Source organism: Struthio camelus, chromosome 1 (assembly GCF_040807025.1).
Source record: "Struthio camelus isolate bStrCam1 chromosome 1, bStrCam1.hap1, whole genome shotgun sequence".
In the NCBI taxonomy this organism is placed as follows: domain Eukaryota; kingdom Metazoa; phylum Chordata; class Aves; order Struthioniformes; family Struthionidae; genus Struthio; species Struthio camelus.
Genome location: NC_090942.1, coordinates 136,465,156 through 136,492,159, shown reverse-complemented (window position 1 = coordinate 136,492,159; position 27,004 = coordinate 136,465,156). Strand labels below are relative to the sequence as shown.

At 39.9% G+C, this 27,004-nt stretch overlaps 1 protein-coding gene across 7 annotated transcripts in view; it reads left to right on the top strand.

Moving 5' to 3' along the window:
* CNKSR2 (connector enhancer of kinase suppressor of Ras 2) overlaps positions 1 to 27,004 on the top strand; it is a 225,655-nt gene that overhangs the window by 42,659 nt on the left and 155,992 nt on the right. For all 7 annotated transcript variants that reach the window (XM_068918107.1, XM_068918098.1, XM_068918117.1 and 4 more), the window contains exons 3-4: positions 8,861 to 9,063; positions 21,361 to 21,448. In XM_068918107.1, the coding sequence (XP_068774208.1) occupies positions 8,861 to 9,063; positions 21,361 to 21,448 (291 nt within the window). The remainder of the gene's footprint in view (positions 1 to 8,860; positions 9,064 to 21,360; positions 21,449 to 27,004) is intronic.

The following is a 27,004-nucleotide window of genomic DNA, read 5'->3' as shown; positions in this document are numbered from 1 at the left end:
GATCCACAACCAGAACAGGAAAATTAAGGAGTTAAAGAGTTTTTGATAGCTGATGCAGGTCATCTTGAAAATATTTGTTGTCTGTCTTAGTTTTAGTAGATCTTTTATACAGAACTGCAGTGAAACCTGTGGTATGGCAAAGGCGGTAAACATGCCTGTGCGTGGGGAATGAGTCTCCTTCCTCCCACCTGCCTCAAGATTCTGTCATGGTTCCTCGATACTTTCCTTATTTGCTTTCTCTTTGGGGAGGTGCAAAATATAGGCTGTGGTTTAAAGGAGACTGGTTAAAAAGGGCTGTGACAGTGTAAAACGTTTTAAAGTGGTTGTGTGTTTATAACTATTTCCTTTTTTTTGACGCTGCTCATTAGCAGTTTAACAATTTGTGAAGCGCGTGTAACTGCATGTGTAACCAGTATGTTGAAATCCAGAGAAATAAGAGCACTTAGCTAACTAGGGATAAAATTACATGAAAGAATGTAGCAAAACAAAAAAATAATGAGCGCTTGGTCTTGCAGAATCTGCTGGTTGAACAAGGGCAAGAAGAATAGTTATATATTTGCCCTCTTAGTGTTACAGAGCATACCAAGGCTTTGCTTTCTTGATACCTTGCTTGATTGTGCCGTAGTCTAAGAACTGGATGGGGATGATGATGACAGTTGGTCCTTCCCTGAGTCTGTGGGACTGGGAGTGTCACACACCTGAGTTTTTTTCAGACAAAACATTTAGGGAAATACTTATATTCTTTGAAACTATTTGCCTTTTAATCAGTAAAGCTATGGTTAATTTTTGCAATAAATGGCATTTGAACTACTGGGCTTTGTTTCCTTATCTATTTATTTTGCATTTGCAAAACAGATGTGTTAGGATCGTGTGTTAGGATCGTGTGTGTGATCGTGTGTTTTAAATTATGCCATATGTCAGTGTTGTTTGCAAGAGAAATAACCTTAGTTTCTTAGTTGGCATTTCGTGATACTGGAGGAAGGGCCCTTAGAAATATATGTTGTAGGCAGATCTGATGAGGTATAAGGTTACATAAGGCACCTTCAATATGACAAGCTCTGTTCTCAGTTGCTTACGACTTTAGGCTGGTAAACTCTCTGCCCTGTACTTTGTGGGATGTGTTCAGCCAAACAGTTTGGAAAATGAGTTTTAGGAAAAGATACGCTTTGTTCATTCTGAGAAGAGTTTTGGAGAAAAAGATGACTGGAATTTTTCATGGCAATTTTTAGCATCCCCAAATTTTTAGACATGGTTTTGAAGTGGCTGCCATGTGCTTCCAAATCCAGGGGAAGCTGTTCTGATTATTCAAGTAGAAACTTCCCCAGGATTTCTGACAACTCTATGAACTGTATTGTTTCTTTTTTTCCATTTTGTGAGTTTAAAAGCAATAGATATTACATCCAGAAATGCTTCTCAAGAATTAAATTGGAAAGGTGAAAGCACTGAAAAATCAGAATTAGGTTTGCTTTAATTCTTAAGTCCACTTCTTATTAGTCATATGCTATTCTTACCTACAGTTCCTGCCTCAGTCTATGAATAGGTGGAAAAAAACTTTGTAAAAAAAAATTGCATGCAAAAGAAAACTTATGACTTCATCCTTACGGTTTTTATTCAGCATTACCAAGAAAAGTCAGGCATAACTGAGAAGTTATATTTCTTTGCACACAATTTATTATACAGTGCATGCAAGTTATGCAGTACAGCTATCTTCTGGACTGTAATATTTGTCTTTTCCAGAGGTTGCCACTATTTTCCTTCTTTAAAAAAATGATGTTTGTGAGTGTGGTGACAAATATTTGCTAAAGAAAAATAATGCATTACCTTCCGCAGTTTATACAGAGGAAGTTGCCTTCTCCAGAAGGGAGGCAGAAATTAATCAGTGTAGCACCGAGAACTTGTGCACCTCTCTGGGGAAACTGCTTCTATTCTTCATTTGCCCCAAGCGTCAGCTTGTGGTAGTATCTTCAGTCCCATCTTGTGTGGCTTCAGCAAGCGTTAGTGCTGGTCGCTGCATGTCTTTTGCTCCACATGGCTTCCAGCAGCTTTTTTATCTGTTTTAAGGGATGTTGTACTAACAAACAAAGACAGTCTGGTTGGAGATGGGAAGGTTGAGGGCAGCCTTGGCTGCAGTGACCATGAAATGGTGGAGTTCAGGATCCTACGAGGAGGAAGCAGGGCAATAAGTAGGATCACAGCCTTGGACTTCAGGAGAGCTAACTTTGGCCTCTTCAGGGACCTACTTGGAGGAATCTCATGGGGTAGGGCCCTAGAAGGAAGAGGGGTTGAGGAGAGCTGGATAATATTGAAGTATCACTTCCTCCAAGCTCAAGACAGGTGCATCCCTCTGAGTAAGAAGTCCAGCAAAGTGGGCGGGAGACCTGCATGGATGAGCAAGGAACTCCTGGCAAAACTCCGACAGAAGAAGGAAGTGTACAGAACGTGGAAAAGGGGACAGGCCACTTGGGAGGAATACAGGGACGTTGTCAGAGCGTGCAGGGATGCGACGAGGAAGGCTAAGGCCCCTTTGGAATTAAACGTGGCAAGGGATATCAAGGAGAACAAGAAGGGCTTCTTCCAATACATCAGTAGCAAAAGGAAGACTAGGGAAAACGTGGGCCCGCTGCTGAATGGGGCGGGTGCCCTGGTATCGAAGGATACGGAGGAGGCAGAGTTACTGAATGCCTTCCTTGCTTCAGCCTGTACTGCTAAGGCCAGCCCTGGGGAATTCCAGACGCTGGGGCCAAGAGAGGAAGTCTGGAGAAAGGAAGACTCTCCCTTGGTGGAGAAGGATCGGGTTAGAGATCATTTGGGCAAACTTGACATCCACAAATCACAGAATCACAGAATCGTTTAGGTTGGAAGGGACCTCTGGAGATCATCTAGTCCAACCTCCCTGTTCAAGCAGGGTCACCTAGAGCATATTGCCCAGGATCACATCCAGACGGGTTTTGAATATCTCCAGGGAAGGAGACTCCACCACCTCTCTGGGCAACCTGTCCCAATGCTCTGTCACCCTCACAGTGAAGAAGTTTTTTCTCAGGTTCAGATGGAACTTCCTGTGGTTCAGCTTCTGCCCATTGCCTCTTGTCCTGTTGCTGGGCACCACGGAGAAGAGGCTGGCCTCATCCATGCCCCAATGGGATGCACCCAGGAGTGCTGAGAGAGCTGGTGGATGTTATTGCTGGGCCACTCTGCATCATCTTGGAAAGGTCCTGGAGAACAGGCGAGGTGCCTGAGGGCTGGAAGAAAGCCAGTGTCACTCCGGTCTTCCCAAAGGGCAAGGAGGAGGAGCCAGGAAACTCCAGGCCTGTCAGCCTCACCTCCAGCCCTGGCAAGGTGATGGAACAGCTCACTGGAGGTCCTCACTAAGCATGTGGAGGACAAGAAGGTGACCGGGAGTAGTCAGCATGGATTCACCAAAGGGGAAGTCATGCTTGACCAATCTGATAGCCTTCTCTGATGGGATGACTGGCTGGGTAGATGAGGGGAGAGCAGTGGCTGTTGTCTGCCTGGACTTCAGCAAGGCTTTTGACGCTGTCTCCCATCACATCCTCCTAGGTAAGCTCAGGAAGTGTGGGTTGGATGAGTGGAAACTACAAGTATGTGAAGGGAGGGTGTCAAGAGGATGGGGCCCGACTCTTCTCCGTGGTGCCCAGGGACAGGACAAGAGGCAACGGGCACAAACTGAACCACAGGCAGTTTTGCCTGAACGTGAGGAAAAACAACTTTCCTGTGAGGGTGACAGAGCACTGGCACAGGTTGCCCAGAGAGGTAGTGGGGTCTCCTTTGCTGGAGATATTCAAAACCCGCCTGGACGCGATCGTGGGCAATGTGCTCTAGAGGACCCTGGTTGAGCAGGGGGGTTGGACTAGATGATCTCCGGAGGTCCCTTCCAACCTCAACCATTCTGTGATTCTGTGATTCTATATATGGATTTGTTACTGGGGCTGTGGGTATGTCTGTATTGCATGCTGTGGTCTGTTTAGACCCAGGCTGCTTTTGGTACCTGAGCTTAGCTGTTTTTGTTAGCTGGCATGTCTCTGTGTTGCACCCTGGTGGGCAGTGTAAACATCCCATGGGCTATGGATCTCAGCAGCCTGTAGCGGCTGTGGCTGAGGCAGCCGAGGCAGTTAGCGCTGCATAAATTAGGCACCCTTTACTTTGTAACCAGTGTTAGGAGTGTCAGGTGCACTTGCCTGGTAGCAAGGGTTAAGTGAATTTGACATGGGAAGTAGCTGGAAGTGAGCTTTCTTTCTTTCTTTCTTTTTTTTTTTTAATGGTAACTAATGAGCATTGATCAAACTGGTCCAAAAGAGTTCACTTCCAAAGTTTGGTACTAGTGGTGCTGCCTGGGACTGGTGCAGAGATGGGCCGTCACAGAGGCTTGGCCGGCTCCCTTCCGCCCCAAAAAGCAAAACTCATCAGTGGTGATTAGAGCTGCTGCTTGTCAGCGCGTGAAGAAAAGAGCTACAATTCATCACTCACGCTGTCGTGAGAAGTCACAGAAAAGTAATTAGCAGGTAAAATGTCTATTAATAGCTCCCACCACCTTTAGTTTGAATACCCGCTGACAAGCTATTACTGTGTGTAGCTTAGCTTCATCAAGTTCGTGTTTTGTGATTGCTGGAGATGGCTCCATGAGCGGCATTTCTGTGGAGGTGGGGTGTCTCTGAAGAGACCTTGCCTCTCTGGCTTCTGGTGGAGAAAGCACACGTGGAGACTTGCTTTGCTTCCTGTAATCTCTGCCAGGATGCAGAGATTTTTCTGTGGTTCTTCCAGTGACGGTAAACGTATTTTGTCTAATGAAACGATAACTTGTGTTGGTTGCAGAATAAATGCAGAGTGGGGAAAAACAGAGTGTTGTCTCCTTCGCCTGCAGTTATCTTTTTACATTGCTCAAAAATAAATGCATTGTTTGCTAAGAAAACCATTGTTAATAGTGTATTATCACATGTAAGCTATGATTAAACTTGGCGGTTATTATTTGGGTAAGCTTTTTTCCCAATATTAGAACATGCAACTTTTTGTTTGTTTTTAATGTAGGCCAGAGATAGTAGTAATAAAGAAAGTGGGGATTTTTCTAGCTTGGCTGCTGTTTTAGGATCCTTCTACTTGAGGTTTTTAATAAACACAGCAATCCAAAAATATATTCTGCCTCAAATTTATCTCTGTATTTTACATCCCTGGATATAACTATCTCATATTATGGGTGGAGGCTTTACCGAAATCAGTGCTATTCCTAATATAACACTAAATTTTATGTAGGTTGGATGTTAAGTGTGTCAGTTGTTTATGCTAAAGAAAACACACACATTTTTAGAATACCTGTGAAAATATGCTTCATGTCTCTTAATATTATCCTTTTCTCTATACATGCCTGCCAATCAAAAAAGGCACTTGAAAAGGAATGAGATGTCAACTTGAGGCCACTAAGCTTTCACGGGAGCTGCTTTTCTAAGTATATTTATATATATAATTATGTATGTATATATATGTGTGTACATTTGTATATACAAAAGTACCCTATTTTCCTATTGCAGAATAATTTTTCAAATGCCTCTTTGCCACGTCCGGGGTGTTCGATACTGCGAGTTTGGATATTATTGGTTCTTTACATCGTAACAGAGCTCAGGGCCTGTGAGTTGCCTGGGTGCCCAGCGCAGCGGGCACAATGCGCAGGCACAAACCGGTCCCAGGTACCGTCCTGTCTAAACAGACCAGGCAAAGACTGGTGGGGTGGAAACAAGAGGCGTGAAGGAACTTCAGTGCTGTCGAACCCCGTCAGCGGGGCGCCCCGAGGCGAGGTGGGAGCGTGCCCCGAGGCGAGGCCTGGCGCGCGGCAGCTCCTTCCTGACGCCCTCTCTCCCCTCATTAAACAGGGAAACCCAGTTTGGGGCAGATGGATTAGGTTTCCTTCGTGTCTCCTTCCCGCTGCGGCAGGGGTGGGTTTAGGGGTGACTCAGGGCAGGGGCGGATGGAGGACTCTCCTCCCCGCTCGCACGTGATGTGAGCGAGTTGCATCCCCGGGATGTGAAGGAAAACAGGGCAATGTAGATGAGGGGAAATGTGAATAAAATAGTTCATGAAGAGGGGAGTGTAGTGGCGCTGAAGAGAAATTCCAAAGAGCAAAAATAGTGATAGTAGAGAGAAAAAAAAAAAAAAGGGGGCCATATAGTTAAGAGAGCAGCTGCAAATTGATCTCGTTCTGACCTGAACTGAGACGCTGTAACACGAGGGGCTGCGGAGGTGATAATTTCTCCTTCTCTGGGCAGGCTGTATTTGGTGCTGTGGAGCTTTGGCCTCACACACATAGTGCAACACAGAGCCGGACTTGTTATTCCAGATTAAACTTAAAATGTGGGTTTTGTGGTAAAAACATTTTTAAAACTGAGACACGCAAGATTTGAAGAGATTGAGAGGTGAAATGTGATGAATTGCTGAGGAAATTCAGATTTACGTTTCTGGCTTGAAGATGAGCTCAGTATTTGGATAATCACATTCAGCTTCTTCATATCATCCGTGTTAATTAGGAAATTCAACATTTCTGCATATTAAAAACAAAGGAAACCTTAGAAATAAACCTATGGGAAACCTGCAGTTTCCCCTCTATGTCTGGGGACAAGAGCAATCTGGTAAAAGCACGTTGTACAGGTTTGTTTGTGGCAGGTTTTTTGTTTGCCTGACTCTTTGAAACCCTTTCTCTGAGTTTGCTCAGGGGAAGCTGTTCTGTAAGAAATTTTGCAGGGTATGTTTTTGTCAAGAGTATCTTCCTTTTGTTTTGTTCCTGGCTAATTTGGCCAAATTGAGCTAAATGCTTAAGAAATGATAAAATAAGGCCCCTAACATACTCTCTCAACCATTGGAAACACAGGAAACCACAGCAAAAACAAATTTATTTTTATCTGATGTTTATCTCTGTTATTTGAATGGATTTAATAAGTAATTAGTTATGAGCCATTTAACTGCATAACAAAGTATGTGTTACTTTTCCATCCTAATTTGTTGTTTTCTTCTTGTAATTTTTTATTTCTGGCTTAAATGTATCTGTTGTATAATTGCTGTAGAATATTTACATGTTGGAAGAGCCATTGCCCAGGCATGTTAAGTGTGATGGCAAAAGCGTGACCCACTCAGAGACTGTTCAGTTGATAAGCTTATCCTTAAAGCCCTCATTGGCCAAAAATTTTATGTTCTCAGAAGTTACGGTAGAGGTTTTTTAAATGCGACCTTGGCATGTGTTCACTTCCCCCTCAAGCGCATTCTCTGCTGTGAGAAGAGGATTATTTTAGTGGATCCACAAGTGTGTTCAGTTTACAAGTGCGGAGAGGCTCTGGCTGGGGGATGGGAGACAAGTCAATACGCTGAAGTCTCCTTCCTGCACTATGGCCAGCGTTTGCTCAGCGGAAGCTGCGGAAGGATTCGGGGCTGGGTGTTTACCAGGGCTCACCTCAGCGTAGTCTTCCTGGAGACCCTGTATAGTTAAAGCAGAGACGAGTTTATTTAGTAGACCATTCTAATTAGGAACATGACGACTGCTGTAAATTGTCATTTTTTTCCCTCTGTTGGTTATAGAAAAAAAGACTAAGGTAAATGAGCTTCAGCAGTCTTAAGCTGGCGCTGATGAATCTCCCTTCTCCCATCTCTTCTCCTTATGGACCAGTTAGTGTGGGGCCAAAGCCAGGTGTCCAAGGCGAGGGCTGGTACAGTCAGGGGGCATCAGTAGGAAGCAGGTTTTTCTGTGTGCACCTGAACTCCAGAGATGCTTTCTCCATCCGTCTTCATCGTTTGTGGTAGAAAATAGCCCATCTTCAATAGTAAGTGGCCCTTTCCATAGTCATCAGAGCAAGTTGTGAGCATGACAAACTATAACCCCATCATGTGGTTAAGCCAAGGAGCACCCTTTTGCAGTCCCGTCTTACTCCTTACAGGAACGATGAGCACAAGTCTACGCGCTTGCTTATTCCTTTACAAAGGGAAGGGAAAATCTCTTTTGAACTAACTCTTCACTATTATTCCTAGCATTTGTGAGAGAAAACAAATCTATTCTAGAAATAACAGATCACTGATGGCACTATAATATATTATAACTGAACGTTAAATTAGTGCATTCTCAAGTGCAGTTTTAGCAACATTTGTATAGTTGAAGGATTTCCAAGTACCATTTGTTAATATTGCTGCATAATTATTTTCGTCTCTGCTGCATAGCTGAGGACCATAATTTAAGCTTAAGGGGTTGACTATTAAATGGAAGCAAAGTTTACAGCTTGGCTTTAAAGGGCAACATAGGTATTGTGCAGAGGAGTACTGTATTCTCTCATCTGTGATTCTGCTTTTCCCTTACTCTTAACAAGAATAAAAAGAAGTTAATGAAGATGCTTCCTTCACTGAAACCAACAAAAATAATTTGGTATTACACTGTGTCCATACTGTGTACTTGTGCTGGTTGTGAGCCCTCTTTCCTTAGGTGTTCTTAGAAATCGGTGTGAGTATGAGCCTGAGGGACAGGTCCATAGCTATCAGATCTACTGAGAAGAACCATCACGTCTACTGAGAGTGATGCGTTGCTTTCAATATCAATCTTGCAGAGCAGGTTTTTTTTTCGTATTGAGCTGTTCTTCTCAATGCACTTAAAACCAGCCTAAGGATCACTCATAATTTTGCTCTTCTTTTGTTCTATTTTTATGCACTTTAGAAACAGAACATGCCATTCGTTTAAAAAATAATGAGTAGGTGTGTTTCTACCTTAATTATTAGGAATGGTTAAGTTTTGAAGCAAAAGAGTAGTCTTGCTGTTTCTCAGTACTTCATGTTGAGCTGCAGAGCTAACTTTCTTTTCTCCTTTTTTTTTTTTTTAATGCAGAACTATGGTTTGGAAACAGAAAATCTAAAAACCCTTTCTCACAAATTGAATGCATCTGCCAAAAATCTGCAGAACTTCATAACTGGGAGGAGGAGGAGTGGTCACTATGATGGAAGGACCAGCCGCAAATTGCCAAATGACTTTCTGACATCAGTAGTGGATCTGATTGGAGCAGCTAAAAGTCTGCTGGCTTGGTTGGACAGGTAAAATCTCCCAAATGTGTCACAGGTAACCAGTTCATGCACATGCACAAAACCCAAACTCTTTGCAAAATGTTATTTAGGCATTGAAGTGGAAGCAGAATCCGTTTACAAATTCTGAGGGAAAATTTATAGCATTTTTTTCTTGTTACTTGGACTGCCAATGTGCAGTTCAGACAGCATTCAGTACAGTATTTTTAAATGCACTGCAATCCTACGCATATCTGGAAACACAATAAAACAACAGGACAGCATCATTAAAATATATGTGTATTTTTTATTAATATAGAACAACACTTTCGTCAGCATAACTCAGATTCATTGCTCTGATATAATCAAACTTAGAAAACTGTGATTGTACTTTTCATTGTACCGATGTTAATATATACTTCCACTGTGTGAGTATGTGTGTAAACATGTATGTTGCAGTTTAGGTTTATTAATTTGTAAGGAAGTATCTCTTGAACGGTAGATGCAACTGGAACTGGATTATAGTTCTGCCTGTATTACCTAGAAAACATGTTTGACCAGGACTTTCTTTTCTCCTTTGCTATATCAGCGTTGACCTAGCAATAGTAATATCCAGGTATTTAAGATGATCACTGAAACTCAAGTGGTTAAAATTAGTATATCTATGTTTCTTTATAAAATGCATCAGCACAGCACATTTTTATCAGCAACCATACTGATCATCCTGATTTGAAAGTTTATCATTTTTTATTTTGTATGCAGCAGCTAAAATTTTGTTCAGGGAATGAGTCCCGTGTAATTCTTAGAATCGAACAGACTTATTTGGATTTACTGCTCTGGGTTTTGTTTTGTTTCATTTTTCATGAGGAAAACTGGCTTCTATTCCATAAATGATCTCCATATGAAGGGTTTAGGTGAGGCATGAAGCTTTTCCGTTTCTTCAGCTGAACTGTAAACTCTTTTGTTCCATAGACTGCAGCTGCCGCTTCCTCTTCCTCTTTCCTCTCTTTCTTGCCCTCTCCTGACTTTCAAAACCTGAATATCTATAAAGTTGCAGTCAAAATTTATGTTTAGACACTTAATATTAGATACGCAGAGGATCAATACAGTTTCATTGAAGAGCATGGCTTTCAGTATGAAAGTTGAAAAGCTGGGAATATATTTTTAGCTCTGCCCATAGCCTGTTGTGACTTGGAAGAGCTGTGGGCCTCACTTTTTCGTCCTGTAATTCATTTTTGGCAGAGAGCTGCCTGGGTTTTGAAACAGAAGGAATAATAGAAAAGCGTCGTCTTCTGCACAGGCAGATAAGTGTTTTGCCACTTCTTTCCATTTAGAAATAAGCTTGACTGTTTTCTCATCTGACTTGTGGATAATGTATAAAGACTCTTCATTAAGAAGTTGAGTATTAGTATGAGTTTTTTTGCATGAAGTAGACTCTGATATTAAAAGTAAACTTTCACAGATATATATATTTAGCACATTGAAAAGCTAATTATGTGTTTTGGTATGTTAATAAAAATTTTGTAGTCGAACTTCAGAATAAAATGTTAGGAATCTTTTTTTTCCCCCCCCCCTCAAAAACGTGTCATGATATACCACTAGTGGCATATGTTCTTCCAGAGACATGTTAAAATGGTGTTGTTTGTCTACTGACCCTTTTTTTTCCAAATTATAACATTAGATCATAGTGGAAACACACGAGGCTCTCACGTTTTTTCTCTGGGGGGACTGGTCAAATAATTGAATAATGAAATCGAAATTAAATGGAAGTGTCTATATCTGAGCACTAATGTGTCACGGTGGTACTGCACTGGGCCCAAATTATGGACTTTTAGTATTAAAAGACAAATCCAGTCTGCAAAATGTGTTTGTAGCTCAGAAGTCCATGGAGAATTACCTATTACTAAAATTAAGTTTATAAAGACAGCTGTAGTATATCTGTCAGAGATAACTCAGATAGATAGCAGACTTTATTGTTGGTGGGGGAAGATCTCTTAAGTTATTTTAAAAAACATGTATATCAATTCTACTCTCAGGAAAATGCGTGGCTTTTGCCTCTGTCTGAAAGGATGGCTGATCAGCCCCGGGAGTACTAAAGAGTTAAAAAGGAGAGCAGCCAAAGTGGGAGTTTGCTTTGAGCAATGTTGTCTTTGGTGCCCAAAAAAGACTTCCTAGAAGCAATATTTTAATTTGAATTTGATTTCTGGGAATGTCCTTCTGAAGATCTCTGAGACTTAAACACGTGGTTGCGGCAAATGTTTTTTGTAATGTTTTAAGACTTTTCTGATTTATGAGGGTGTTTTTGTGGCTAGGTTTTGTCTTTCCTCTCTGTGAAGCCCCCAAGTTGGGATGAAGGCAGGCTAATGACTACATTTTTTTTCAGAGAGTGGGAACATCTGGAGATCAATAGGATTCTGCTTATTATATTCCTTCTTAGCATCTCCTAGGGCCGCTAGAGGGAGATAGAAAGATTTTAAAGTAAAATATTGAAAGCGATGAACATGAATTTCATTTTATTTTACACAGTCCTTAGTGTTAAGACTGGACCCTCGAATGTTAATTTTTTGGCTGGTTCCTAACACCAGTTCCATCTTTGGGGTGTGAGAGAGGGGAGGGAAAATCATTAGGAGGAATAACGTGGCTGTTAGGGTTATCTACTCCATTGTAACATCCATAGCAGCTTACTCCTGTGCAGTCCTTTTCAGGTCACATCTGGAAAAAGCAGCTGCAGCATCTCCAGCATGCCTAAAGTGCAATGATATGTTTCTTATGTGAAAGGGCTGGTGATGACTCCATACAGCTTGTGCTTCCCTTGCTGCTCTAGGGAGCTCTCTTCTTCTGATGTTTCCATAGGGTGCTCACATCCAGTGTGGGTCTGTAAGGACCTCAGTAGGCCAGGCCCAATCGCACTCCCAGGCTCGCACTCCTAAAAGAGTGTGACAGCTGTGATTTGCTGGGCTACTACTGTTGCAGCTCTTGGGTTTACACTGCACAGGGCAGATACAGGGATATGGTCTTTATTCCAGGTCTTTCCCTGGAGCAATCCTGCTTCTAGCTGTATGTCAGAGCATGATGTTTCAGTGAAAATTAGGGTAGCTTTTATTCTCAAGTTTTAAAAGTCTTCTGGTTTAATGTAATTTAGGAACTGGAAATTTCAGTAAAGATTTCTAGCTGTTTTCTAAATAGTTTTGCTGATTATTTTTTAGGAGCATAAAAGAGCTCCCTAATAAAGATGTCCTGTAAAGAAACGCATCGCGCCGCTAGATTATGCCCTTTTACTTTTTAGACTAATTTTAACTTCCTGTTACTGTCTTAACCCATGAAACCTTTCTTTTCTTCCAGAAGACTTCTGAAGATTTTTCACTTAATACTATTTTATTTTATGCTCTTTCTCTAGTCTTCAAATTCCTCCAAGCCAATTTGCCTGTTAGATTTGTGCTGTCTTGAAAAACTATAAGAATCTTTTCTGAAAGTATGGTGCATTTCTACTTTACGTGTTACGTGGATCTTAACCTGATGAAAAGCTACGCTTTAGGCTATAGCAACAAATTACTTATCTGATATTCAAAACAACTTGGCACCTAAATGTCTCTTGTGATGTTTCACAAGAATAGCAGAATAATATATATAGTCATCCACTTGTTCCAGACTTTCATTTAGATTGTGGGGGTTAGTTTCAGGCTTTGTTCCTGTAGTTCTTCAACCTTGTTTCTTTGGATTAGTAATATATGACATGGTTCTGAGTCCTTCTTCTTTTTTGATTTGGTGAGTTCCTGGACATTCTTCTGCCTTTCGCAGAGCTGATGCACTCCATTGTGGAGATGCCAGCTCAGTGCTTTCTGCACTATGTGCTTATTTGCTGAGATTATGCCTACCAGTTCTCCTAAATATGTTTCTCACATTCTGAATGACACTGAGAGCACACACAACCTTACCTTCAAAGTCAAGAGAACTCATTTTATGCAAAAAATATTATTTGCTAGAAATAGAGCGGGGAGTCAAATATTGTTAAACAAGCAGTCTGGTCAAACAAGCAAAACTCTTCTTTGTGCTCCTGACCGCAAGGTGTGTTAAGTAATATGCAACCTGGAGGCCAAGCAGCAAATGTAATGAGTACAAATCTCCATCTTATATACTTTTATTGTGGTGTTCAAAAATAGATTATCTAAGATCTAGGAAAACTGGAATGCTGACTGTCAAGAAAGCACAGTTGAGTGGAAAATAAACTGAATAGTTGAAGAAACCAGTGAAAGGAATGAAGAAAAGACACGATTGAAAAATACATGCAGATTTAGTGAAAATAAAAAATGAGGTTTATCCCTCAAGCTAAACATAAACTTAAGGCATACCAGAGGTGTATATTATCCATCCGTTGCTTTCTTGAACTGAAAGCACTGTGAACTCAGTCAGGACTTTAAGAATTAAACTACTTGTTTTCATCTTTAAGAAGTTGTGTTAGGATTTCCTACTGGTATCTTCAGTGATAACCTGTGAAAACTTCATGATTTTTGTCCTGAGGCAAATGTGAACTTAAAAGCAGTGATATCATGGGGATCTCAGAAAAAACTTCTGAGCTCAAGTTTAGGGGGTTTAGCAATGCTTACAACTAACTTTTTCGTTGACTGAGACACAGCCAGCTCTTGTACTCTACTCACATCTCCTTTTTTTTCCTACCAACTTGCTACTGCCTATGGGTTGCAACTGAAATTGTGATGAGTCCTATGATTGAAGGGCACTCAGATCCATCAGAGACTTTTTCTCTCAGTATCTGCCGAACCATCTGACTGACAGAGAGGAGGTTGTATTTTCGTCAGAAGCTGGCACCATGTTGAGCATCCCTATTCAACTTTTTTCTCCTAATAAGTTGGAGGCTGTTGCAAAGTGAAGACGCCCTTGGGACTGAAAGCATCTTTTACACATCCTTTAAGCAACCATTTTTTCCCTTCAGATCTCACTGTACATCACATTCCAGTGCAAATACATCCATATATTATATGAACATATTTTTCTTGCATGGGACAGCTAGATTTAAAAGGTGGAGCTCATTACTTTAGCCCTAACCAGGAGGCATTGTCAGGCTCCTTGTGGAAGAGGAGCGATCCTGAGGGAACCAGACTCAGAGCGACATTTGGTGGCAGCTGCATGAGCCTTGTCTCTTCCCATTTTGTCTCATTCTCCTGCCAGCATTGCTGCTTGTAACACCCGGCTGCTCGGCTTCCCTTGCTTCCCTTGGCACCTTCTTCCACGTTGCTCTTAGTCTGGTGCGGTTTATCGTTCTCCTCCACAACATTTGAGTCTCCTTTGCAAACGGACCTCTCTGGGAACCTGCGTATGTCCTGCTGGCTGTGAAGCGAGGCAGTGGACTAAGGAAGGAATTCTTCCCAGGTGACTTGTGCCTCTGGGCTCCCTGCTTCTGCCCGCTCGGTGGTGCCAGGGCTGTTTTCCAGAACACGGGCCCCTTATCACTTTCTTCCTGTGCAATCATGAGAGGAATGTTTTTGGCTCATCGCACAGATAGTAAACTATTTGTGTAAACTATAAACGTGTTTTTGGAGACTAGGACTGGGGAAGGACCAGTTGTTCTTAGGGCTTTAATGGAACCCTCGTTAAAGACACATCCAAAATAATGCAGTAGCTTATTTTTCAACTAAAATTTTAAGAAAATGTAATCAACGTGCCATGAGATAACAACTACAACATTTTATGTCTGTTTTTGTATCACAGATTTTAATGGTCATGAATTAGGATTTGTTAGGGAGCACTGGATTTTTTTAGTGTACTGTTTGACTCAGCCATCTGTGTGGGCAGTGATTCAATATGTCTTTCACAGCCGCTCTCCTGAATCCTGTTTTTCACCCTAGGACTACCCCCATTTGGAAATAAAAAAACTTAAACTGCTGCTACAGATCACAGTGAAGTCTAAGTACTGGGAACAAAGAGATCTTGTGGGCATGGATTTTTTTTATTCCAATCTTTCAGTGCTGTGCCCAGAGAAGAATTAGCAGGCTGGCAAATACGCACCAGCCTGATTAATTTACCACTGCTGCCTGGAGCCTGATGCATGAACAAAATGGAACATGAAGATAGAAAGATAGAAAGATAGAAATTGTTGACCATATAAAAGATATGGGTCAAATTGCTAACAGTAGTAACGTAGTGTAAAATTTCAGAGTAAAAGGCCTTTCCGACAAGTCTAGGTCAACTTTTAGGGGATCAGTTAGGCCTTCACAAAACAATGGGATGTGATCCCCAGGTGAGCAAGTCATGTCAATGTTCAGCAAAGCACTTCGATTTAAACTCTTAAATCCTGTTTGGTAAGGCTCAGATCTGTGCCTAATGTTGGGGACTTTGGGATGCTTCAGTGGGTAACTTCGGACAGCAGAAGGGGACCTCCAAGCCCTACTGTGGTCTTTGTGAACTTGCTGTGTGGTCCTCCAGTGTGTACAGAGAAGCATATGTGAACAATCCTAGCTGCTCAGCTTCAGGACACTAGAGCTTAAATGTGCTTTGTATGAAAGTACTGTGGTAGCAAAACATATTTCCTACAAAAAAATGGATCATCATCTTTTCGCCATGATGGCGAATACAATGCACACCTTTTATTACACTATAGGTAAACTGTGTTCAGCTGGATTTCTTTGTCTGATTGTTTTCAGTGAATGTGCCTCGGTGGTGTTTACTGTGTGACTGTTTTGTAGTTGTAAGTAAAGAGGAGCGTTCATTGGGAGAATCTTATGCTCCAATGTTTGCAAGCCCATAACTTTTCATTTTCAAGGGATGTGTTACTAGATCAAAGTCTCCTTTGTAAAGGGCTCTATACAGCTGCATTAGTTTTGCTTGCTTATTGCTTTTCCTGACAGGATAGATCTGGTTGGCACAAATGAAAATCCAAACAAAAAACAAATCAAAGAGTTCAGTGACTCTTTACTTACCACACAAATAATCCACTTTCTGTCAATTAGTTTTCAGTCTTCAGCCTGTGAATCTTGTGTTTCCTTTCTATGTTTCCCTTTATGCTTATGTGAATGGGATGCTAAACCTGTCAGTAAATGCTGGCTAAGAATGCAGTGGCCCTTAACCATCTTAGTGCTACTAGAACAGCTGTAAACACTTAACAGAGCACTTATTTAAATGATTCCTTTATTCAGTGTGATTTTCACTGCATTTCTCCCTGATAGTACCTAAAACAGTTCTATTACAAATACAAATAATATATTTGTTGCATGAAAAGCCTAGAACCACGAATCTTAGATGGGTGCTGGCACAAAATATTTGCATGTACAGTACTGTACATTCACAATTGTATTTATTTGGGCTTAAAGTGCTACCTTTGAAAACTGAATTATATTACTCATTGGGTTATCTCTCTCTTTAGAAGACTTTTGACTATTATGTTTAGACAAACTCTGTATATGTTTTTCCTTGTTAGGATGCTAAGATAAGAATAATACTGTTTTTCAGCCCCTCATGGTATCTATTGTTATCAAATATCTCAGTATGACAACTACTGGGGAAATACGATAAGCTTTTATTTTCAGGTAATGCTTTTACAAACAGCAGTCTGTATTTGTCCAAACCGCAAATCTTTTAATGAGAAATAGTTATTTTTGAAATTTTAATACCATTTTTCCCTAACCGAGTGTTATATGAACAAGACAGATGAGGCTTAAGCGTATGATACTGGCAGTGCTGATAGCCTAGAAAAAACAAGCATCTCCTTCACAATAAATACCTTTTAATATTTGGGAAAGATTGCCTGCATGTACAAGGACTAATTTTGTGTATTAATACAAATTAATCTATTATTTTTTTTAATCCTAAAAGATGCTGATACTGCTCATGATTTTATTAAGGTCTCAATTCAAAAAAAAGTATGTGTATGTGTGTGTAAAAAAAATTATATATGTATGTAAGTATATGTGTGTGTTATAGCCTACCTTACACGCATAAACATCTTTATATTTCATATTTCAACATCGTTGTTGTTTATCTCCAACACCAATTTTAAAAAAATGAAAAGAAACAACCAATAGCTCCATGATGACTGGCTGTAGGGGAACTTTGTTTTCTGTACATTAGGGTCTTGATGTTGTTTGACTTTAATGTTTTAAAAAAAAAGGTAAGCAAATTTTTTCTGTGAATGAGATAATTAGAAAGGACCTCTTCATCTCACTGGAGTCTGTGGCATCTAATAAGGTGCAGGCTCACAGCATGGGTTCGTATAGTGAGAAGCTTAATAGGCTCTGTCTTCTCCAGCTGCATACATGGTCGCAGTGCATGTATGAACTTAATTACATTTGAAACCTTTTCACCGCTCATCTGTCAAAGTGGTTTGAAATGGCTGATGGCTTCAAATGTTGGAAAGGAGCAGGAGGGAGAAGAGGTAAGAACAAGGGCAAAATCGCCTTCCACATGTATGCACAAGCATTGCACAAATCTTGTTCCCTGAAGAAATGAGGCCGGAAGGGGTAGACAAAGAGTAGAAAGGAGAAATAACGCAACATCTGGAGGAGGAAATGAACAGGAAGAGTATATGGCCAGGCAGCTACATTGTGGAGTTGTAAAGGTGTTTTGTGTGGCTGTTGCAAAGGAAGAGGTTGAGGAGGTTTTGGAGGAAGAAAAAGTTGTTGCAGGAGGAATGGGGTAAGAAAGGTTCCATGAACAGGGAAACGTGTCTGGAAAAAGTCTTGGAAATGCCTGTGAGAGGGGTGAAAGAAGGGGACGTTGAGGTCAATGTCCCAGCAGATAGTGGGGCAACACAGTCCAAGACAGCTTCTTAGCTCTTGTGCAACTTAAAAAGCAGTGAACATGCATTTTGAAAATTGCACGTGTTCTCAGGGACTTGGCTTCACTGGAGCTGTAGGAGACAGCTGAGAGCTGAAGGCCAGAGGGACTAAGAGGCAGCTTTGAAAGAAGAGAGTAAAAATTGGAAATTGATAGAATTGGTTCAGCCAAGCCAAGGAATGAATTTTTAAAAAGTTAAGGGAAGTGATCATATTCCTCTAGGAGCACTGTTTTCTTGGTATGTTTTTGATGGATTGAGAAGGAAGGTATTGCAGCAGCCAGTTGAAAAGGTACAATATATATAGGTTTTATTTGCAGTTATGCATAGACATATGTTGCCTCATCTGGTCATAGCTGCAATAATGCTGTGCTATATTAAAATTATACATTTTACTATCAGTGCTTATTTTATTAACAAAGGGAATTTTTTATCAGATTGGTGTTTCATAGTGAGCTCGTTATGAAGTCTGATCAGTGATCGTATAATGAGGTTTCTATTGATATTTTGCTAGCAACTGCTGACATGTTGCTATACTAAGTCTTCCTGAGAGCTCACAGTTGCAAGTGAGGCTTGGGATGTTGTACCAAAATACTTTTCCTTTGGTAGTAAAGCTATTTTAAGAGGCTTTTGTCCTTACAGTTTCCCCAGCTGCTCATGCAGTCGTGTCTGTACAGCCATCTGTGGAGTTGTGCATGCAGAGTGGACCAGTGAAATGATCTGACCTGGGGAGGGGGAAGTAAGGGACGTTCTGTTATCCCGGTCTGATTTGCAGCGTGACCCCCCAGAGGCATTGGTGCAAACTGATGGGAGGGGATCAGTTTATAAGCTGCGGAGACCCGCAGAGGAGGCAGCTCAGGGACTCCCTGCATTTTCTCCAGGAGCAAAGGCTGTGTTATATGGACCCGTCACCTTATCCATCCAAGTCGTGAGGTGTTTTTCAAAATATTACATATTGGTTATTGATTTTTAGTATACTTTGCCCCTTGCTGCCACCATTGCTGCCAGCTTCTGTGGTTTTTTCAGTAAGTCTTTGATGTTACACTTCAGTGTAACAAAAATGAGCGGTGTTTCAGTCCTTTTGCTTGTTTTTTAATGTCAACCAAGTTTTTTGGGGACCTTTCTAACATTCATTAAGAGCAATAATGCTAAAAATGTCATTGTTTTCCTCATGAACCGTGAAACCAAACTAAATTGTAAAAGTATGAGAGAAGAGCATGCAATATCAGAAGCCAAAGCCTACCATGCAATTTTGTTTAGAGAAATGCTGGAGGCTTTGAAATGTCAACTAGATTCCAGTTGTGTAATTTGAGGATCAAATTGTATTAACATCCATACTTAAAGTAAAATAATACCGTTTGCTGGCTTGATTTCTTTCATTTTAAGTAATAGCGAGTTCATAAGTGAAAATGACTTTTTTAATTCAAGGTTTCAGGTCAGTTTCAGAATCTCAACAGTCACATTTTTGAAAGGAAAAATATATTTTTTTAATTTTTTTTTTTTAAGATCTTGGCTAAAGTACTTTTTAACACAATTATAGTTCATAACCAAGCAGTTCAATTAACTTTTATCCTTTAATAAGCTCACACATCTCCTGAAACTCAGTAATGCTCTGAGCATGTGTCTGTGAGTAGGCCTAGTATAGTATGCATCTACTGTGCATGTGCCATGTACTGCATAAAACTTGCACTTTAAATTATAACTCTATGGCAAATAGCTTTTGTCAAGTGCCTTTTGGACCTTACCCACGTGCTATCTATGGTGTCCTCACTGTTGGACTGCTTTTAGGTTTCCTGAACTCTACCTACCTTCCAGTTTCTGCAGGCTTATTTTGAAGAGAATGAACTGTTCTTCTCCTTACATAATGTGAGCAGAAAGTATATATTGTTGGTTGATTGTATTACAGCAAATTGAGGTGCCTAGTCAAGTCTGACAGCTTTAAAGCTCGTTTCATCTTGTGAACCATCAACCATCAGGCCAGCATTGGAAAGGAAAGGCAGCATTAGGAAAATCAGGAGAGATAGAGAAGCCCCCATGGGCTTACTAATGGACAGTTCCAAATGTGCTAACATTTCAGTAATTCTGCATATGGAAAAAAAAAGTTATAAAAATAAAACAAATCTATATTTGCAGTTACCATTCAGACATGGTTATAACTGAGTTCTTTGTACTGGCAACTTGTCTTGAGGTTTAAGTGAGGAAGGTGTAATGCCAACTGGCATTGTAAAACTGTTAAAGGCATATATAAATATGTATGCTCTAAGAAGTGATGGAAGAAGACAGCTGGGGAAGGGTCTTGTCACCCAGCTTAATTGAAATGCCACCACTTTTAAATATTGTTGCAGAGGTCTTGGCGCCCTGGGTGAGCTATTGGTAGTTTGTTCAGATATTATAATCCTTGCAGTGCTTTGCTACCTTTTCTGTTTTAAAATGTTTGAAGAATGTGTATTAGGGGGGAGTACCACCTTTGCAAAGCTATTAATGTCTGTAAAACCTCACCTGCAATGCTAATGAAGTCAAAATCTTGACTCCTCTTGCAGAAAGTACCAGTCCTGCCTAGTGTTTGGCTGCTTCTTGAATATAGAAAATAGACCTAATAGTTGAACAGCACAGACCTGCAGTACAAAAGCCAGAGGACTGCCACACCGACTAATAAAATATATTTTAGCAATGCCTCTAGAACTGTAAAAGAGGATGAGAAGAAATCAAATGCCGTGAAAGTTTTGCATAAGGCAGGCTATACAGAAAAAAAAAAAAAGCAATATATTTTATTAGCTCAAGTGATAAGAGAGAAAACAAACAAGCTTCTAGGCAGATAGGCATTTAAAACACTTTAACATGGAGCTTTAAGATGTTGAATGCACGTAGGTGACCTTTTTAAATGCTGGATTACATTTTCCTCTCACTAAGCCCTTCTGATTATAGCCCAGTCTACTGGGATGTTAGATTGTGCCCCTAGTTTAGCCTTGGCAGCTTCTTCTGAGTGTTCATCTCTGTTCATCTCTCTCTAGCTGGAAATGCTCTTCTCCCCTTTGGCTAAAAGTTTTACTTCCTCTAACTCCCTCCAGTAATTTCACCAGCTATTAGGTCAGGTCCCAAGACTCCCAGTGAATCAGCCAGATGCTTTTCTGAGCTTATTCATGTCTGGGCACCGCTCATGTCACGAATGGAAGCAATACCTGTGCTTGCCTTTGTCAGGGTGTTTGAAAACTGCTGCAGAAGGCAAAGTAGGCTTGTCTGGGGAAGTGAGGGCCGTCCAGAAGTAAACTGCAAGGCTGTGAGATGATGGTGCTTTTATAAATGAGGCTTCTTGAAGAGGAACTTTGAAAACCCTACAAAACTAAGAGGAGTTGAGCATTTTCCAGGAATATGTATTTTACAATTCTAGTAGTAGATTTTAGATATTTTTTGTGTGCTTTTACTATCGCTAGACAAGAATCACTGTTAAAAGACTGTATGTGCTAAATGCGTTATGCACCAGTGAAGAAAGTGCAAATATGCCAGTGCTGTTGAACACTTTTTTTCCTTCTTTTTTTCTTTTTTTTTAGATCACCTTTTGCTGCTGTGACAGATTACTCGGTAACAAGAAATAATGTCATACAGCTCTGTCTGGAACTAACAACAATTGTACAACAGGTATGAGACCATCTGCTTATACGTCTAATTAGTTTCTTCTTGCCTAATAGTAAATGACCAGTCACTTTTTCACACAGTTGTGTTACTCTGTATCCTTTTCTAATATAAAGTAGGGAATACGAGTGTTTAATAAATGCTTTATAAAAACTGTGCTTCCCGTTTTTATAGTGCTGGCTTGGACTATGCTGTGTCTACACTTCTGCACGTCTCAGTACTGAAATTCATCTTAGATTCTCTAGTCTAATATCATTACTATAAATTTGCAAAATCTATTTGATAATTTGCTTATCTAATTTCTTATATTTGTCAATAACTTTTAATTAACTTGTTGGCTCAAAAGATCTGTATGTATTGGAGTTTGGTTGTCTACTCTTTCATGCAGTTCATACCATCTGGGCTTTTGTAAAGATGGCACGTGTCCCCATGAGGCTGGAACATGACATAGACATTTTTGTACAGTCCACCTTCAAGAAAGCCAGAAGTAGATACAGAGAAGCACTTGCTTGACAGGCTTCATTTGGGAGTCCTGTCTAGAGAGCCTTCCCCAGCCGTTTTGTTGCACCTCTGTATATGGGCTGGATCTGTCCCTGTCTTTGCCTATTCCGGTAAAAGCGTAAAGTCTTTTCTGTTGCAAGTTCAAACTAGCGTTGATATCAACTGCATTAGAATTAACCTAGGAAATTAAAATAGTCATGTTCTACTGAGCATCATCTTTTACCCTGATGCAAGTGTTTCAGAGATCCATCCTATTATTCTCCAATATTCTTATAATTGAAAGGATGGCAATCAGTTATTTTCAGATTTCTTTTGATTTGCGTATATCAGCTCATTTAATAACCTTATATGTTATCTAGGTTTATAGTGTTTGGAGATCAGCTATGAATGCCCATTCTACAGGGAAATTTGAATTAGTTTTAGACTATCAAGAGAATCTGCACCGTTTTATCTAGAATTGTTTTTGTTTGTTGAAAATGCTAATCTGAAGGCTGCTTTTTTTGACAGTTATGATAACTGCCTAGGGGATAAATGGCATGAGGGATTAGAAAATAAATCCTGCATTTTGCGGGGATTTTAGTAAACGAAAAGAGCCTGTTCATTGCTGCTGGTTATTTTACCCGTTATGGATTGTTGCTGGTTTGGTTTTCTATTGTTTTATTTCTATGAATATCTGGTGTTCTTTACTTAAAAGTAGAGCTCAGCAAGTCCAACAGAGTTCAGTTTGAATAAAAGAAAAAAAAAAAGACTGTATAAGCTAATGGGCCTTGCAATTCATGTTTGAGGGAGTTGGAAGCTGGGGTTAGAAACTTGAGGGCTTGTTTACAGTTCAAGCAGTTCAATCCCCAATGAAAAGAGTCAGAGCTATCATTCTTCTTCAGCGCAACCTGCTATATTTCTTGCTGGTGACAGTGATCTATCTACAGTCAATAATGACCATAATAAGGAGTACGTGGAACGGAGGAAAATGAAGAAAGTAGGCTAGGTAGGGGCACTGAGGAAATTTTTCCCATCATCAGATGCATCACTCCAGTTCGAGCAATGTTAAACTCCTGTGGCCTCTTGACATGACTTTATTTGATGATACTCTCCGTCTTACACAAGAAATACGTTTTTCTTTGACCCTCTCACAAATCTGTACAATGCTAAAGATAGTTCGATTTGCATTCCCCCTGTGTTGGAGAAGAGCAGTACTGCTAGTGTCTATGTGTTCAAATTTTTCTTAATTTTCTTCTTCATTATTATTATTATTATTCTATCAATTTCTCCCAATTATGTTCACGTATTTTGAGGCAGAGGTGGATGGTGGATTATTGCCTCCCCACCATCCACACAGCATTTTTGCCTCCTGCACCAAGGTACAGGGAGCTTCCCCAGTCCCATCCTGCTATCCTGCACTCCCTGCCGGGCTTCTCACCATTGCCCAGACTCAAGCTGCGACAGAGTGTAAGCGGTGGTGGCTGCAGAAGAAGAGTTTGGGCCTTTGTTTTTTTTTGGCTGGCTTTTGTGTTGAGTGTGCTTTTATTTGCTGTTTTGCACTCGTACTGTCAGAATCATTACCCTGAAAGGAGTGCGTAGGGGCATCCCTGCCCCTTGGCCATACTGTTCATTTTCTATCAACGTAGCAATGCATGGCTGTCTAGCTTTTTAAGTGAGGGGAAGAGCCCTCTGATCCATTTCGCATATCCACTGTCAATGAGAAAGTGGGTAAAATATCAACCACTGCAGTGTTTCCCAGGATTTAGCTCAATATCGTTTGCTTTCTTTCAAAATCATCCTTATCCATGACACTGCTAATTCGTCTGTGGTCCTCGAACAGTATACACGGAGAGCAAATGCTATTATTTAATGCCTTGGGAGAAAAGAAATCTTATCTTTGCCAAAACTGACATGATTCCCCAATCTAGAAGCAGTTCAGTACATGAATCCATACTTTGAAGTCAAAAGGAGTATTTGTGCACCTAAATTTTAAGCATATTCTGAAATTCAATTGGGCTGCACTCAGAAGAATGATAATGAAAAATTCCATTACTAGTCCCAAACACATGTGGTTTGAGCTCTACTTAAAACAAACGCATTCCATCATAGCACTTCAAAACGCCTTCACTGAGCTTTTATTTTATATGATCATTGAACACACCGAAAATCCTCATTGTGCTTTCTTAAGGCTTTAAAATGAATGTCTCAACATTGCCTTATCAGGTGTTTTTCAATCTCAGAATCCCTCTTCTCTTGTGTATGAAGTACTTTATAGTGCTTCACTAATTTATAACTTAATTTATAAAGAATTTTTTTGGTTTATAAGAGGCCCACAGAAAGCAATGTTACAATTTGCTTATGTAACGCTAGCTACAGATTTCATAATGCCTAATGATGTATTAAAAACATAAACATGCAATCGGTACATTTTCTTAGGACAGTCATACTCTGCTATTTACTTTAGCAACTCAGCACTGGGAGAATCTGAAATTTTTTGTGTTGTTTACTTACAACCAATTTTCAGATGTATTAACTAAAAACTGTTCTTTATTTAAGATGTGAAAAAAATTAAAATTAAGCTGGCTGGCTTGTATTATTTTGCAGGTTTTGAGGCTAATTGTAATGTCAGTGTTTCTTCACAGGGTGAAGTTTTCTTTCCCTGTTATCAGTACTAAATGGATAATGAAGAAAAAATTGGCAGAAAAACTGCTCTCTCATTATAAGTATACAATCTAGGAAAATCTGTTGTATTTCTGTGCTTTAACCTTTAAATAATTAGAAAAATTAGAGTTATAATGCCTACTTAGAGACAGCCTTTGCAATATAATGCAGCATAGTGCATACTTTTTATTTTAACTGTTTCATTTTCTGTTTGTGTTGCACATTGCCCAGGACCCAACTAACAGATGAGTGCCCAGTGGGTACTTGCCGTTGCAAGTCAGTCCCTCAGAGCAGTGCAAGTTATTATTGTAACCTGCTTTGCATTCATACTAATCATCTGCTTTTATGCAGCTGTTCTATTTTGGCTTAGGGATTTTTTTTTCCTCCCCCTTAGGACTTCAGGATATTGTTTCATAGGTGCTTCCTGCAGGTTTTCACTCTTAATATTCCATCCTCCTTGCTGATGGCTTATTTAATTTAAGGCTTGTGGTGTTGTTTCATTTTTATAGTCAAATTCCCCCCCTACAGTGTAATACAGGAAAAAAAAAAGATTTAAATGACAAAGCTGTGAGACTATCATGATATTTGCAAGCGTTTCCTTGTGCTCGCAGCTCACATGCTGTCTCCCTTTCTCCCTGAGACCTACCCATTCAAGTATGTTTTGTTTTGTTTTTCAAAAAGGCAGCAGTAGCTACAACGATAGCTGGAAGAAGCAAAAGATTTATTGCTTTCTTAGGCAATCTGTATGTAGCTTTTATTGTCATTCTCAGTGCTGTTATTCCTAAGAAACCCACTAAGATTTCAGTAAGGAAGCTTTCTTTTGGGGGATTAAAATCATGGAAATCTTGGGAATATCTGAGAAGTCTAATTTCATATTGTCTTCAGATTTATAAGTTATTAGACGTTTAAAGAAAGCTTTACTGATAAACACCATGGATCTTGCAATTCCTGTTTAGTAGTGATATCTTGCAGCACTTGAGTTTTTCACTTTCGTTGATCACCTTTCACAATGATTTGCTGTGATTTTTTTTTAGTTAATCTCACAACCTTAATGTCTTGAGTAAGCTACACCAAGGTAGCTTACTGCCTTTGTGACAGGAGTGAAGATGGAGACCAGTCACTTGGCAGACATGGATTTAGCTTGCACTGCTGTCACAGGATATACTCCTGACCTCCTCTGCCTTGCAGCAACTCTGGGAGGTGAACTCAGATTTCAGGTTACGAAGAGTGAGAACCTGAGTGCTGCAGCTGGGGAGGCAGCAGCCAGGAGGGAAGAGGGAAGATAAGTGGGAAAGACCAAAAAAAAAAAAAAAACCCTAAAAAACTCTGCCTCTCTGCCTGGACTTACAGGTAGCTAGGGTTTTAACCTGAAAGCCCTAATACAGAGCACATCCAGAAGTACCCTGCGTGCTGAATTTTTAGAATAAAAGATAATGAAGAGGATCACAAATTACTTCTTGAGTAGTGCAATTTTTTTCTATGACACTGGAAATCTAAGTGATGTGTTTTAAGAAGGGTTAGTCATCGCATTTTTTTTTTACAACCAAATGGCTTTAAGTTATGCGCTGAATGTTTCAAATATTAAGCCTCACTGAGAAAATATGTGCAAGCTAATTTTTCAATTAAAAGGAGAAAAAGGGAATTTACTCTCTTAGACACTCCACCCTCCCAACACAGGATGCAAATGCCTGCTAGAGAATGATTCTGTTAATTTTATTTGGGCAGCATCAAATACCTGCATGCAGAAGAATAATGAATAACCTTAGGAGCAGTAATATGGTTAGAAAGTATCTTACATATAATCTTTTCTACCACAATCCCACTTTTCCCAATTTCTGCCACTTTTGTTTTGAAGTCCTAGTTATTAAGGACTTTAAGGACTTGCTAAATATAGCTTTAAAACTTTGAATGTAAGGTCATATTAACTAGATAATTATTTCTCAGGTATTCTTAACTAATAAAGTGCACTTTAATAGTTTAATGGTGTGAACGTTTGATTGGGTCCTTATTAAAAAGCTGCTTTGCACTTCCAGATTGTTGAGATTTTCAAAGCAAGATGTGCTTGATGGAAATTAGGTTATATATTAAATTTTAAAGTTTTTAATTTAAAAGTTCTTCCTTCCACCTCAACTTCATTATCAGATACTTCCAGGAAAATCTTTCTTATCCTCCTTTGGTAAATAATCACCCTTAAAAAAATTTTTTTTAATAAAGATATTTCATGGAGAGGAAGCCATATCTTGGAATTTAAAATATATATTTATGGTGCAGCATTTATATAAAATGCTCCATTTTTAATAAGTGCACAAATGTGTCAGTAGGTAAATCAATGTGTTTAAAAGTTAAAAACAATGAAAAAGACCTACAGGAAAAAATATCCAGGCAATGTCTACTTATCATACATGGAATCCAAATTATTTA